The sequence below is a fragment of the Phaseolus vulgaris genome, chromosome 8, assembly GCF_051622355.1.
Source record: "Phaseolus vulgaris cultivar YP4 chromosome 8, ASM5162235v1, whole genome shotgun sequence".
Taxonomy (NCBI): Eukaryota; Viridiplantae; Streptophyta; class Magnoliopsida; order Fabales; family Fabaceae; genus Phaseolus; species Phaseolus vulgaris.
Window position 1 is genome coordinate 511,390 of NC_143505.1, and position 15,572 is coordinate 526,961.

The following is a 15,572-nucleotide window of genomic DNA, read 5'->3' on the forward strand; positions in this document are numbered from 1 at the left end:
TTTTACCAACTCTGTGAGGAAAGTGCAATAAATCATGCAGTGGTAGTGGTGTGTGCTTGTAAAAGTGTGCATGCCACACTATCATATATTTGGAATTTGGCTAACGTAATTGTTTACTTTTTGGTTTTAGACCAATATTTGAGGCAAAGCAAGAGAATCTAGGGCCTAATTAAATTATAGTTGTTTAAAAGCTGATTAAAATAAATACATGAATACAAAGTAGATGTATCTGGCGAATGAGTGGAGGAGTTATGAGTGAATACTAGTTTTAATCACAAACTAATACACATGCTAATGTTGCAGATTTGGTTTAGATAAACTACTTTTTAACTTATATTTTACAGTTTAATTATTAGGTGAATATGAACATAGACAGAAAATTATTAAATAACAATCAAAGTTAAAAGATTAAAAATAATTAATCATTATATTAACTAAATTAGATATTAATATAGAAACTAAAAATTATTCATATCTAAAGTGATTTCTATTATTAATATAAATTTATAAAATAGTTTATGAATTAATATCTAAAATTAATTACCTAGATTTTAATTACTAATATTTTAGATTTTAAATTAGTCTTTACAAGACTAATTTAGAATATAAAGTAGTAAGTAGTTAAAACTTTGATATTTAATGATTAGATATCAATTTAAAAACTCTTTTATAAATTTTTATTAATGATGAAAACTACAATAGATATATATTAATTTTTTTTAGTTTATAAAATAGTATTTAATTTAATTAAATAGTAACTAATTTGATAGTTAATGATTAAATATCAATTTAAAAACTTTTTTATAATTTTTTATTAATGATGGAAACTACAATAGATATATATTATTTTTTTAAATTTATAAAATAGTATTTAATTTAATTAAATAGTAACTAATTATTTTAGTATCTAAAATTAATTTTTATTTAATAAGTTTTTTTAGTGGTTTAAAAATAAAGATGAGGAGTGAGAACAACTACCTTAAGGATCATTGGTTTAGGTTAATTAATTTGTCTGGTTTGAGACATATATAAGGGCACTAACCACACTAAGCAAAAATGAATGGTTATAATTAATTAAGTGAAATTTGGATTTGCATGTATGATGCATTGTTCATGCCATTTGAACCAAGTTACGTATAGGGAATGGACGGTGCAGTGTCGTGATCATACGTTATCTTGAATATACCAAGTCATCTTATCTTCTGCACTATGCTTCTGGCCCTTCATTTTTCCAGCTTTATGCCTCTTCCAATGGCCAAATACCCCATCAAAATTAGCTTCATCACTTCTCATTTTTAAGATTACTCTCACTAATCATGTAATTAATTTAATTATTCCATACAAAATGATGAGATGAAACCATAGTTTACATGTTTTATGAAAGAATAACCTTTTTTTAAGCTTGTGTAAACATCTCTCTTTCCAATTAGTCACAATTTTATCAAAATAACTTGTATTAAGAAATATACTTTTTAAACCAAATTCAAACTTATACTTATAAAGTGAATTTAATATATATATATATATATATATAATATGAAATGTCTTTATTTTTAGTCGATATGAAAATTTTAACACACTCCTCTCACGTCAATGCTCATAACTTGTGCATAAGACTATATATTTATGGGTGATAATAATTGGATAGTGGGTGACATCATAGACCCAACAAACTCTCGTTAAGATAGACTCTAAATGAGTCTGATACCATATTAAGAAGTGAATTTAAATCTAACGCAACCATAAACCCCAAACCCTAAATCTTGTAACATTGTTTTATAAAATGAGGTTTGTATCTATTTATATACTAAGAAATGTTCTAGGTGATGTATGATCATCAATCATTCGTTATAATAATATAATAGTTTTATGCCAAGTTTTTTTCCTGAAAATTAAACTAAAATAAAATAAATATGTTTTTAGTATTGTAATTGTACTAGTGTTAATTTTTTTATATGATTTTATTTATTACATGAAAATAAGATAATTAAATATAAGTATCCTACGATAAGAAGTTTAAGTATATAAAATAGAACATTCAAAATACTTATAATTTATTTTTTTTTTAAATATAAATAGTTATTTCTTTTAATCTACATAAGTTTCTCTTCCCACTATTTTGTTTCTCTTTTTTTTCGCTATATTTTTATATTATAATTTAAAATATTATAACGCATAAAGTAGAAAAACAGTTTATATACACTAAACGGTTGAGTTTCCAATAAATAAATATATGTATATGTATGTATATTATCAATGAAAAAGAGACATTATTTGTCTTTAATTTTTTAAGTAAATAAAATTAATAATATTTTTTTAAAATAAATAAAATTAATAATAGTGGTATGTGGATGATTTATATCATATCATATATGGTTGAAAAATGTCCATGTAATTACTTTTTATATTTGGATAATTTATTTTGTTTTTTGTGGTGACTGAGTATTCAACTTATTAATTTTTTTTAAGGAGACACGTATATATACTTTATTCAGATAATGATTAGTTTTGTTTTTGGAAAAAGTTCAATAATATTTTCAAACTTTTGGCGAAAATACACTTCTACTTCCCCTATTTAAAATAATAATTTTAGTACCTTTTATTCTAACTCTGTTAATTTAGTATTTTTTTTAGGATTTTTTTAATTATTTTTTTCAGTTAATATTTTAATCTTTGAAAAAACAAGTAATTAAAACATTCCAATTCCCTTATTTGTCTTGTTAAATGTGTTTATAAGATTTAAAATGCATTCCTCATTTTTTTTATTAATTGTAGGATTCAAAAAACACTACTTTTATTTTTTATATATATAAAATCACTCAATTACTCTCGCTCAAAATTCTATTCTACACTCTAATAATATCGAAATTATTGAGATTATTTTTGTTATATTGATGTTAGTTAAACATTAATGTGATTGTTCTAGGTTGTGAAATATTAAATAATAATTAATTTAGAGATAATTATTATATTGATTAAGTTATGTATTATTTTATGAATTACAAAATTATGTGTATATAAAGTAGTTTATATTATTAATAAAAAATAAAAAACAGTTTTAAAATTATTATAGTTTAGGTTTTAATTATATTAGTAACTAATTTATAATATAAAGTAATTAGTAATTAAAAATTTGATAATGGGAACTTAAAATTTCAAGAAAAGATTGTTTTCGGTAAATTATTTTATTTTTCTAAGTTTATTTATCGGTTTCTCTTAATTTTGAATACAGTAGTTAATTTTGTTTTCTTTATAACATGAGATATAATATGTTTAAAATTTAAAATAAAAAATCATTGGACATTGCTAGTAACGAAATAATACAATAACAATGATAAAATAATAAAATAATAAAACTATTAGCGAGAAAAAAAAAATGAACAAATATTTTACCAGGATATAAAATAAAAAAACATGTACTATATTCTTTGAAAATACAAAAAAAATGTATATTTTGATAACCAACTTATATACTTATTATGTTCTGAAATATTAACCATTTGGATGATGATTAACATGTAACAATGTCATAGTAAAAATCTAACTTATATAATATCTTATTCTAAAAACATATAAAAAATAATTTTTTTTTTATGATTAATTAGACATTATTAATTTATGGAGATATTTTTAAAAATAACATAATAAATATTGAGTTTCATAAGTAAATTATATATTAGAAGACTTTGTGTTGAAACAATTATTATAAAAATTAAAGGCAAAGTTTGAAAATGTATTATGGTTGCTGAAATTGAAGGGAGTTATTGCAAATATCTATATCTACCAACCAATAATAATAAAATGAATTTAAAGCTACTTGCATAACATTCACATAAATTTCTCCATCACATCACAAATGTGCATAATGTAGTTTAGAAAACAAATGATGGAGGAGGAAAGGAAACTCCCATAACAAAAGTCATTTAATTCTATTTTATTTTTCCTACTAAACCCAATTATCAATAAAAGAGATTAAAGAAATATAGAGAAGAAGAGGAGTGAAAGGAGGGAGTCTTTTGTTTTTAAAATTTTATTTAAGAGCTAATTAAAAAAATATATATAAATACTTTTATAAATCATAATAAAAAAAATATTTTTAATTTATTACATTACTATTGATTAGACTAAAACTCATTCTTATTATTATATTAAAACTTATCTTTTAATTTTAATCGAGATCAAATAGTAGAATATATACTTTACACTACTAAAAAAAGAACATTTTAAGTGTGTCGAAGTGGGGTCTCCAACATACTCTCATGTCGAGACTGTCAACTCGTGTATGAAATTATATATTTATGTGTGATTTGATAGCGGGCCGATAGTGAGTGACCTGATAAATCAAAGAAATTCTTTTTAGGATAAAATTTAAATGACTCTAATATCATATTAAGAAGTAAGTTTAAGCCAAATTCAACCTTACAAAACCGCCTACTTATAAGATGAGATTTGCATTTACTTGTATATTATTAAATGTCATAATTTTCAGTTGATGTGGGGTCTCCAACACACTCTGATGCCAAAACTGTCAACTTGTACATAAGACTATATATTTATGTGTAGTTCGATATCGACCTGATAATGAATGACCTGATAAGCCCAACAAACTCTCATTAGGATAAACTCTAAATAATTATAATATCATATTAAAAAGTAAACTTTAAGCCTAACTCAACCTTACAAAACCAACTTATAAGATGAAATTTGCACTCACTTATATATTATTAAATGTCCTAATATTTAATCGACGTCAAGTCTCACATATACATCTCCTTTCATCCAACACCTCATTTTTTAACACAACATTATTTCTCCCAATTTAAGTACTCCATGTTGTTGCCCACCAAACAATACAATTTACCATCTCTCCTTCATTCATCTATCTAGATTTCATTTATAATCAATGTTGTCAATAGTGGTCTAAAGTATTACTTAGATCTAACAACTTTTACAAAATTTTATTAACTCCACCACACATCAAGAAAATATGAAATAAAATTTATTCTTTGTTACCACAAAAAGAGACATTTGTCATTTTATTGCAATTGGACACCACTCCTTCTAAAAGTTTCTCTTTAGGATTTTTGTCTTTAAAACATCTCCACACAAAGAGTATATCATAGATGAAACTTTGATGTTCCAAACAAAACTCCACAAAAGTGAATTATTATGTACAATGTGTGTGGAAGCATGATATTTATGCTATAGCTACCACCATTACCACCTTCATTAATCTTGCTTCGTATCTTTATTGTATGGTCTTATCCATGGAAATGGTTTATTCCTACATAAACCACAAACTCTCGTCCACTTTTACCTTAAAAAAAAAAATATAGAAATTCCTTCACTTTTACTTTTTTTTTAAAAATCAATATAATAAATATAATCGAGACCAATGACGATTATATACTTATTTTTTCTCTACACCGAATTGTCTTTTAAGAATAAAACCATCACAGAATATCGATCTCCAAAATGACAATACTCAAATACAATAATTAATCCTATAATTAATCCTGAGAATATTTTTTTGGACTTAAAACCAAACAGAAAAGTATTTTTTTTTTCTTTCTATTTGACTATCTAAATAAGAATTTGAATTTTGGCAATCATAATATACATATACCAATGCGACAAAATGCAAAATAAAATGGCATTGTCAATTTGTCACATCCAAACTTTTATTAGCAAAATATTATCAGCGGATATTGTGGAAAATATTGTGGTATATAAGTTACGGAATCTCAAGGCTAATTCATAATGTTTTTCACTCATTAAATCTTCCATTGCTCAAAACTAAATAATATTCATAGCTATCAACTACTCCCATTTTTAATCTAAAGTTACTTATAATGTGTGTTAACTACCAAATAAAGCATAAAATAAAATAATGAACCGTAACTCAATTTTCTGCATTATTTTCTGTTTGTGATATTTCTAAACGTGCACCGAATGTTTTTCTCCACAAAAAAACGTGTACGGAATATCCCCTTATTCTTTTTTTATCCTTTCTTTCTTTTACTCTTTCCTTCTTTTTATTTAACTTTAAACTTACACTTTTTAATATTTTTCTTTACCCACTAAAAAAAGTGCTTAAATTCTTTTAAACTGTCAGATAATACATATCGTTGCACTTCGTGTTTGAATTAAATTGTTTTGATATATAGTCCTAAATCGTTTAAAAATCGAGATTAATAATAATTTAAATACATACACTTTTTTACTTTATTATTTTGACTTTTTTAAATATGAAATATCGATCTTCAAAACAGATAATATCTTAGATACAATGATTGATCGTAGTGATATTATATCTGCATTTAAAGTGAGAAGAAAAATAAAAAATGAATATGAACATGTCAAAATCATATTTGAATATTAATTAAAGTTTTGCATACAAATATTAATTTTATTGAAACAGTGAAGCAGGTGAAGGGAAAGTGGTGGAAAGATGAAGGCCTGGTCGAAATAAGGGTGCAGTGAAGAGGAGCTGAAAATTTCAACACTAAGACTTGGTTAGATATTTCTGAAAGTTTCAGTTCAGGAGTTTTGACTTCATACTAGTTTTTGAAACATTACTCTTTCCATAAAAAGTTGTTCATCTGTCTATTACCACGAGTGAGTTCTGCGTAATGTGCCCATCACCAACATCAATTAAAAACTCATTAAAACTATGTCAAGAAAATGTTTAAAAATATATCAAATAATCACTTGTGCAAACTTTCCCATAAAAATTATTTGAAATATTAAATTAGATTTAAAATCGACCTCTTAATAAGATATCATTATAATTTATTTTAGTAAAAATTAGTTGAATTTATCACTTTGCTTTACTATTGTTTTTCTTGGAGCCTTTCTTTGTTTTTTCTTTGCAGTAATGGCGGAAGAACGCCCCGCTTCATCGTCTCAAATCGATCCAGCGAGCAGTTATATATACCTTCATCCTAGCGAGAACCCCGTTGCCTTGCTTGTCTTTCCAGTGCTAGACGCTTCCAACTATCACTCTTAGAGCCGCTCGATCGAATTATTTATAAATATATTGTTACACATGAGTTGTGTGAATGTGATGAAAATCTCATATCGAATAAAGATAAAAACATTTTATAATATATAAATTTTAGTTTTTGGTTTTTCAATATTGAATTAGATTTACGGTCTATTTTTTAATAATGGTTTCAGTCAATATAGTTCCACAATGCTCAGAGTCTATAAACATTTTTCTCTCTCAACCCACTAATTTTTTTTTTAATAATAAATTGTGATGGATCACCGACTTTCAATACATGATGTTATTTTTTAATCTTGAGGTTAAAACAATATTTTTTATAATTTAAAATAATAACCAATATTATTAATAATTAATCTTATTTGTGGAATCCGTACAAAGGTTAGGTGATGATAAAAAGTTATGTTAAATGTAATATAAAAAGCTGGTAACTAACATTTAGACGATCTTTTCTACAAAGCTGTGTTAACTTGTTTCTGATTTTGCACGTTAACCAGCTCAAAATTCAAGTGGCTGAAAACAATACCCAAGAGATTTTGCTAGATTTCCCTTAACATAATTTTTGTTATTCTTTCTATCTATAATACAAAAATATTAATTATAATCAATACTATTTCATGAACATAAAATATATTAAATCTGACCTTTTTTAGGATAATTTAAATCTCATTGCTAAAATACCAAAACGTGAATCGAGAAAAATAAATACCGAGATAATCACTGGTATATATTTTAGGCAATAACATATATTTAATATTTTGTACCTGATAAAACAGTTAAAAATTGCATATATACCATGTATGTTTTATTTTGCCAACATTAAAGTTATCTTTTTAGGATATTTAAATATTATTATTACGAGTAAAAATATATTAAAATAGGAAATTGAAGCGCGTAATTAGTTAGTCATTAACTATTAATTATGTAGTACAAAGATGAATACGGATATATTATAATCTCTATAATGTAGAATATGAAGACACAAAATAATTATTAATTATATAAATTGATAATAAAGATTTATGTGTATAAATAAATTTTAGTTTTTTTTAGAGTAGAAATTTTTTTTTATGATTATTTCAAAATGATTTGTTTCTTATTTTTATAATCATAATAAAAATTTATACAATAAATTTAAATTTTTAAAAAATTAATATATTTCATTTTTTAAAATTATGTTAAAATCATATAAAATTATAAAAAATATAATAAATATTTTTAAATTAAATACTTTATCAATACATATTATACACGTTATGTCGTGTCCGATAGATGTATCTAACACAAACTCGACATTTAATAAACGTTTAGGAGGCTCATAGCTTATTAGTAGAATATATATTGTTGGGAATAAGGAGTGGCCTTGGTGTGGATGAGGGGGTAACAAGAGCGTGGTAATTTGGTTAATAGTTAATGGTTTATGGTAAGTGGCACACAAATCAACAATAAAAATATAATATATTTTAAATAAATATAAATTAAGTGCAATTTTAATTAATTTTTTTTTCGATTTTTATTTTAAATTTTAAAAATGAGTTACACATTTTTATCCTAGGAAGCTTTTTATTTTTTTATTTTTTATGGGGCATATATACATATTTATGTTATGCTTTATAATAAATAATAAATAGAGGAATAAGAGACGGAAAATATCAAAATTGTGTGTATTGAAATTGGCTATAAAAGCGAGGGAGAAGGGAAAAAAAGAAGGCAACGAAGAAAGAAGAAGTTGAGGGAAGAGTAGAAGGAAGGGAAGAAGAAGAAGAAGAAGGAGAAGAAGAAGAAGAAGAAAAAAGTAGAAGAAGAAGAAAACTCCTTCAACTACTGCATTGTTCCTTCAAGTAAGAGCACCTTTTCTCTATTTCTTTTTTCATCACTCACTCACAAAGAGGGATTCTCCTAATCATTCGTTATCATTATCATTATTCATCTGTTTCTTTGATTGGATTAAACATGTAGATGCGTGTATAAATATATGGTAGCAAGAGAATCAGGAAGAATCAGGAAGAACAGGAAGAACAGGAAGAACAGGAAGAAGCATTGTTGTTAATCAGGGAGATGGCGAGTTACGAGGCTATAAAGAACTTCGACGATGAAGAAGATGACGTGGAGATGGCACTTCCCCATAGCCAGATCTCCGAATCAAGATCTCTAACTATTTCTTCCGCCATTGCTCAAACCACTCCGCTTCACATTCACAACGTTCAGGAACAACCATCCACCTCCTCCAGGAACCAGCCACACACTCTAACCAAACCTCCGCGGCTAGTTTCCCTCGATGTTTTTCGTGGCCTCACCGTCGCGGTAATCTCTCTCATCCTCTGTTTTTTTTTTTTTTTTTACTGTTAAGAAAATAAATGCTTATTTCTTGTTATTAGATTTGTTTTAGCTGTTATGTTAATCACCTAATCTGCCATGTTTGGATTAATTTTTTTTTAAGTTAGCCCTTAGATTTCGCGGTGGGTGTGGGACCCAACTTATCTCCGTTTCTTTTAGAGTTCGAAACGAGATTAATTCTTAATTAGGAATTTAGTTACGCTTTGCAAAATGTGTTGCGAGAAACATAACAGTCACGGAATACGCTGCGAGGCTTCCTTCCTCGCAATTTTGGGAAGGGACAAACGACGTCGTTTTAGTGGTTTCGTCTTTCTTTCCTTTCTTGTTGGATTTTAAAAGAGTGGAGGATAAGGGGCTGTAGTTGCGCAATGCGCACCAGTAATCACTAATGGTTGTTATAATTGGAGGGGTGGAAAGGTTGATTGATTGAAGGGAGAGATTCTTGGGATTTTTTTTTTCTATCATGGCTTTGATTTGTGATCGCAGAGAATCGAAATTGCAATGCAAATTGTGTGCACGTGTTAAAGCTATGTTGCTTTACTTTGAAGAAAAGAATAGCGTTTGTTTGTTTGTTTGGTGTTATATGGAGATATGGTGTGTTACTCATCTCTTGTCATTCGGAAAGCCGTCCATATAAATAGCACTACGGCTACTTTGTCCCCTTTTTATCAAATTCCTCAATATTCTCCCATTTTACTTTTAACCCGAACCAACATTTCCCACCACTTTTTGTTCTTCTTATTTTAATTTTTTTTATTCTCTTATCTGAAACTGCATTTCTAATTATATAAACTATTTGTTTTGATCCCCCACCGTTTTTGGAGACTTTGGGTTGTTTCTCTTTACTCTTCTTTGGGAGCAATCTATTGAAACAGCTTTACGGCTACTTGCCCGTTGGAATAATTTTCACAATATTCTCTGATTATAGTTATAATATATTTACACTTTCTATTGTTTTCCATTATTGTTATTCTTGTATTTATCTTCTTCGTGTATTAAATAGTAGTTTTTTAATAACGTTTCAAATTCTTAATACGATTTCAGTGGAAAAAATAGCTTTTGTAATTGTTGATTATTGATTTGAGAAATAAATAGTATATATCCCAACCCCCAAAATTGAGCACTTTCGTAACTGCCTCTTGTTATTAGGTTTCTTCTCTGATTAATTATTATTTTTTTCGTCGTTTAACATTCAGGTTTAATTGTAGAAAAAAAATATATTCATAGTAGCAAAAATGATTCCTAAATGAGAATAAAAGTACTTTTTTTGGCTCTCAACCTGCTTTACACTTCAATCATCATTAACTAAAAAATTCACGATATTCTCAACGAAGATAAAAATATATTATCAGTCAAAGTGATGTTTGGCCACTCCCGAAAAGTGAACGTCAGTTTTTGCGTATAGAAGTTCTGTTTTGACCTCAGTTTCACCACTTTTCACGCATGGCTTGATACGGTAGTTCTAACCGAGGCCACAGAAAGAAACCATTGTAAATGGATTAGGTTAATCAGAAATTTCCTATTGGTTATCTTGTTTAATTTTAGGTTACTAATGCATCATGCAAGTGGTGGTGGTAGCATAACGTGGAATCGGTTAGAAGTAATACCGACTGGTCACCACTATGACCTACTTTTGTATTACTTTTTGAATTGGTGATGACGAAGAAACGCAATGTTTGCCATTCGCTTTGGAAAACAGCATAATGCATTGGATCATTGTACGTGTTAGAAGTTACATGCATATCCAATGTTGTTGGCAAATATGCATCACTCACTAAGAAGCCTAAGATGATTGTTAATTAAGTGAATTTTATTTCAATAAACTCTATTAGACATTTGTTTAAGTAATTATTTGCCATTTGATATTCTTTTAGACTCTAGACATTGTTTGGTGCGCCTGATAAAATTGGACTGGATGGAGATAATTAAGTTGTGCTGTTTTCAAGAATCATAGAATTTATTAATCACTCATTATCACGCAGATGGTAATCCCAATGGACCTTTGATATTTAATTTTTAGGCCAAATGGAATATGTGTTTTAGAAACTCAAGATGTGTTAATATCTCAGACAGACAATTTGACTTTTAATTTTTTTCTTCATGTTTTAAATTTCTTTAACTGAAATGATCATATCTGGATGCACAGCTGATGATACTGGTTGATGATGCCGGTGGACTCATTCCAGCGCTCAATCATTCCCCATGGAATGGTTTAACACTAGCTGATTATGTCATGCCGTTTTTCCTATTTATTGTTGGCGTTTCCCTCGCTCTCACATACAAGGTATGCAGTTGTAACTGATATATAACTTAACAATGAATAGTAAAATAATTGTGACAGCGTTGACAAATTTATTCCTTTTTTTTTCTTCAACAGAAACTGTCTTGCAGAGTGGATGCATCAAGAAAAGCAGGTTTACGGGCTCTAAAACTTCTTGTGTTAGGCCTTTTTCTTCAAGGTATTATTGACTAAAATTTAAGCTTTTTTAGCATTTGTTATTCTTAATGTATGTCAGGCTAAAGAGTTGAATGTTGAAACAGGATAGTGTTTTTGTTCATAGCATCGTGTATTTATGTTACATCTCTCTTTCGAATGTCTAATATTATTGGCCTTCTGCAGGAGGTTATTTCCATCGTGTGAACGATCTGACATATGGAGTGGATATTAAACAGATAAGATGGATGGGAATACTGCAGGTATGCTCTCTCTGCCAGTGTTTTCTTTGCCTCTCCTTTTGACTGGTTATAATGGAGAAAACATCAGGTCCTAAGTGTCAATTGCAACTTCTGTGTCTTCTAAAGAAATCTGAACATAAATTAAAAACAACTAACTGTTAACCATCTAATCATTTTCCCGGTTAAGTGTTGGTTTGTGGGCTATGGTATTTTTTTACAGTTGCCCAACTGCCCATAAAGTTTATGTTCATCATCAAAATTTCTGTTTGTCTTTCTATATTTTTGCCTTATTAATTATCGTTCCCTATTTTCTTCATTGGATGTCAGAGAATTGCGTTAGCGTATTTGGTCGCAGCACTGTGTGAAATTTGGCTCAAGAGTGATGATTCTGTTAATTCGGGACCATCCCTGTTAAGGAAGTATCGATACCAGTGGTAAGCTTAATTTTCCTTTGAACTGTTACTTTTTTACTTGATATTTGATAAAAGCACAACAATACAACTTTTTAACCTTGTAGAACACAATAACATGTATTTCATATTTTTAAATTATCTATTTGTCTTATGCATGGCATGCATTTTATTTGCGATGTGTTTTGCTCAACCATATTTTGTTGGGAATGAATTCTAGTGTCTTCTCCACTGAACCTGTTTCTTAAATCTGTTTGACTGTAACAGGGTTGTGGCTTTTATGATTTCCTTCCTTTATCTTTGCTTGCTATATGGATTGTACGTTCCTGATTGGGAGTATCAAATTCAAACAGAACCTTCTTCAGAGCCAAAGACATTTTCAGTGAGTATAGATGTCGTATGTTGGTTCAAGGTTACTCGAGAGAATTTAACTTCTGGTATCGGTTTAAAACGGAATTAATGTGGTTTGGTAGGTTAAATGTGGACGAAGAGGTGACATTGGACCAGCATGCAATGCAGTTGGGATGATTGATAGAACGGTGTTGGGTATACAACACCTGTACAGGAGGCCAATATATGCACGCATGCCTGTATGATTCTCTCTAATCTTAGATTTTCTGATCCAATATGCAACTTCTTTTTGCTTTTCATTTTTAAGTATTTTTTTACCTTCTTTTTTATCATTATCAATAGGAATGCAGCATTAATTCTCCCAACTATGGACCATTGCCTCCTGATGCTCCTGCTTGGTGTCAGGCCCCTTTTGATCCCGAAGGACTCTTAAGGTGAACTCATTATGACACTCTAACTTAGGGGAAAAAGAGAGAAAAAAATTACCAATACTTGTATGTGAAATTTATATTAATTTAGTTCATAAAAATGATTGCTATTCTTTCTAGTCCCTAATTTTGTATCCTTTTTGTGGCATTATAGTTCAGTGATGGCTATTGTTACTTGCTTGGTGGGGTTGCACTACGGACATATCATTGTCCATTTTAAGGTAAAACTTTCTCTTATATTATCTTTTTCCTGTTTTTGCTTGTAACTTGTTAGTTACTCAGTTGTGTTCCTTGTTGCTGCATGCAGGACCACAGAGTTAGAATCATATATTGGATGATCCCAACCTCTTGTCTTGTAGTTTTTGGCCTTGCGTTGGACTTATTTGGTATGCACTCATTTTACCTATTTCTTGCACAGGACCATTTTGCCGCTGGCATTTATGTTATGTTGTTCTTCTTGTAGGAATGGATATAAATAAAGTTCTTTACTCCCTTAGTTACACGTGCGTCACTGCTGGTGCTGCTGGCATCCTCTTTGTCGGAATATACTTAATGGTTAGATTTTATTTTCGTATGTTTATCTATACAGCATAGACACTAACATGAATATTAACATGAATATTGATACAACACGGACATAAACACAGAGATATGTATCTTCTTTAAACTATAGGATATGGAGACACGAATCTACATATTATATAATTATGAATTATATAAATTGACAATAAAGATTTATGTGCACGAGTATGTTTCAGTTTTTTTAATAAAAAGATGTTTTTGATGACTGATTCAAAATGATTTATTCCTTAACTTAATAATTATAATAAAAATTATATAACATTTTTAAAAAAAATTAATGTATTTTTTTTTTGTTAAAATTGTATTAAAATTATCAGAAATTTAATAAATATTTTTTGAATTGAACACTTCACGCACACACTCAGGACCTTATAGGTGTTTATACAGAGATTTCTAACTATTGAAGGTCTATTGTTGCATGATTTCACACTATACTCTTTTCTTGGCGAATTCTTAGTTTTGTTTCCTCCTCCTTTCAGGTTGATGTCTGTGGCTATAGACGAATGACTATTTTTATGGAATGGATGGGCATGCATGCGTTGATGATTTATATCCTTGCAGCTTGTAATGTTTTCCCAATTTTCCTCCAAGGCTTTTACTGGGGGAGTCCTCGCAATAACATTGTAAATTCTTTCTCCTACTCCACTTTGCTGATACATTTATATGCTCTAAATCTGGTTCTGATAATCATAATTTTCAGTCATCACATTTACTTGCAATGTTCTTCACATGCTGATAATGGAATCTGATATGACTATTTCCCTTCACAGTTGAAGTTGATTGGAGTTGGTTCATGAAGAGAGGAGCATAAAGATTATATAGAGTAAAGACAGTGAAGCATATTTTCACTGTGAAGAGCGACCATGCGGTGTTGATTATGATTATCAAAGTTTTGTTCCTCTGATCTCTTGGTGGAGTCACTTGCATGGACGACGAGTATATTTTAGTTTTAGCTACATTTCTTGATAGGGAAACCTTTTAATAGAGCAGCTTTTGTTTATAGTACCACTGCCATATAATCTCTACTTTTACTTTATATATTTTAAATCACAGATTTCAACAGACCACCATATCCATGTATAATTTAGGTTTATATTTTTATTGATTGTTACTATTATTAGCCTACAAATCTTATTTTTTGCATGCACAGGTTCTGTGCTTCTCTTCGTTTCCAAATAGCTTTAAGTTAAGTCTAATACTTTATGCACAAAGTACTACTAAGTATTTATTTATTTGGTACTATTGCATTAACAAAATGAAAGGTTGTAAATCATTTTCCACCACTCATTCCTGCGAGTAGAAGCATTAATGGATAAGTGCGAACAGGGAATTGAAGTTCATTCATGCAAATTATCTTCACTTTATCTCTTTTCATGATTTTTACACTTGTGGTCATGGAAGAAAGATTATGCGTGGCCCAGTCCCCTACAAAAAATAAAACAAACATGAAAATGCCATCGGAGAAAGATAAGAAGAGTCTTAAAAGCAAAACGTTATTGGGTCTTATCTTTTTTGCCACCAATCACTTTGGGCTATTTAAAAATCACACTAACTTGTTAGTGATAATATATCTTATTGGGCTTACTTGTGGTTGAAAAGTGGTTCAATTGATTGAACAATAACACTTTGAATTCTATCCCAACCAAAGGATAGAAGGATGCCACTACCATTGCCTTTTTATTTTTCTAAAATGGTTTCACTAGAAATTTATAAATTTTTTTATTAAGCAATAATAAATTGTTATTATTTTATCTAAGGTGGTAATTGCTTCCTGAAGAGGAC

At 28.6% G+C, this 15,572-nt stretch overlaps 1 protein-coding gene across 2 annotated transcripts; it reads left to right on the forward strand.

Annotated features, from left to right (window-relative positions):
• The first annotated feature begins 8,565 nt into the window (after positions 1-8,565).
• LOC137823600 (heparan-alpha-glucosaminide N-acetyltransferase-like protein (DUF1624)) lies at positions 8,566-14,919 on the forward strand. Of its 2 annotated transcripts, XM_068628803.2 has the most exons (14): positions 8,566-8,847; positions 8,966-9,310; positions 11,490-11,627; positions 11,721-11,802; positions 11,964-12,040; positions 12,347-12,453; positions 12,697-12,811; positions 12,903-13,019; positions 13,123-13,214; positions 13,363-13,429; positions 13,516-13,594; positions 13,672-13,763; positions 14,270-14,413; positions 14,561-14,919. In XM_068628803.2, exons 2-14 carry the CDS (start codon positions 9,065-9,067, stop codon positions 14,585-14,587), a joined length of 1,383 nt encoding a protein of 460 aa, XP_068484904.1. In that variant the 5' UTR covers positions 8,566-8,847; positions 8,966-9,064; the 3' UTR covers positions 14,588-14,919. The 2 variants fall into 2 exon arrangements, with proteins under 2 accessions (XP_068484904.1, XP_068484906.1); XM_068628805.1 differs by lacking the exons at positions 8,566-8,847; positions 8,966-9,310 and adding an exon at positions 9,579-11,061.
• The last annotated feature ends 653 nt before the right edge of the window (positions 14,920-15,572 follow it).

Excerpts from the sequence above, each read along its gene's own strand:
- LOC137823600 (XM_068628803.2), top strand. The coding sequence starts at position 9,065 with ATGGCGAGTTACGAGGCTATAAAGAACTTCGACGATGAAGAAGATGAC. Across the intron at positions 12,041-12,346 it reads GATGGATGGGAATACTGCAG|AGAATTGCGTTAGCGTATTT; the intron begins GTATGCTCTCTC and ends ATTGGATGTCAG. Across the intron at positions 13,020-13,122 it reads CAATATATGCACGCATGCCT|GAATGCAGCATTAATTCTCC; the intron begins GTATGATTCTCT and ends CATTATCAATAG.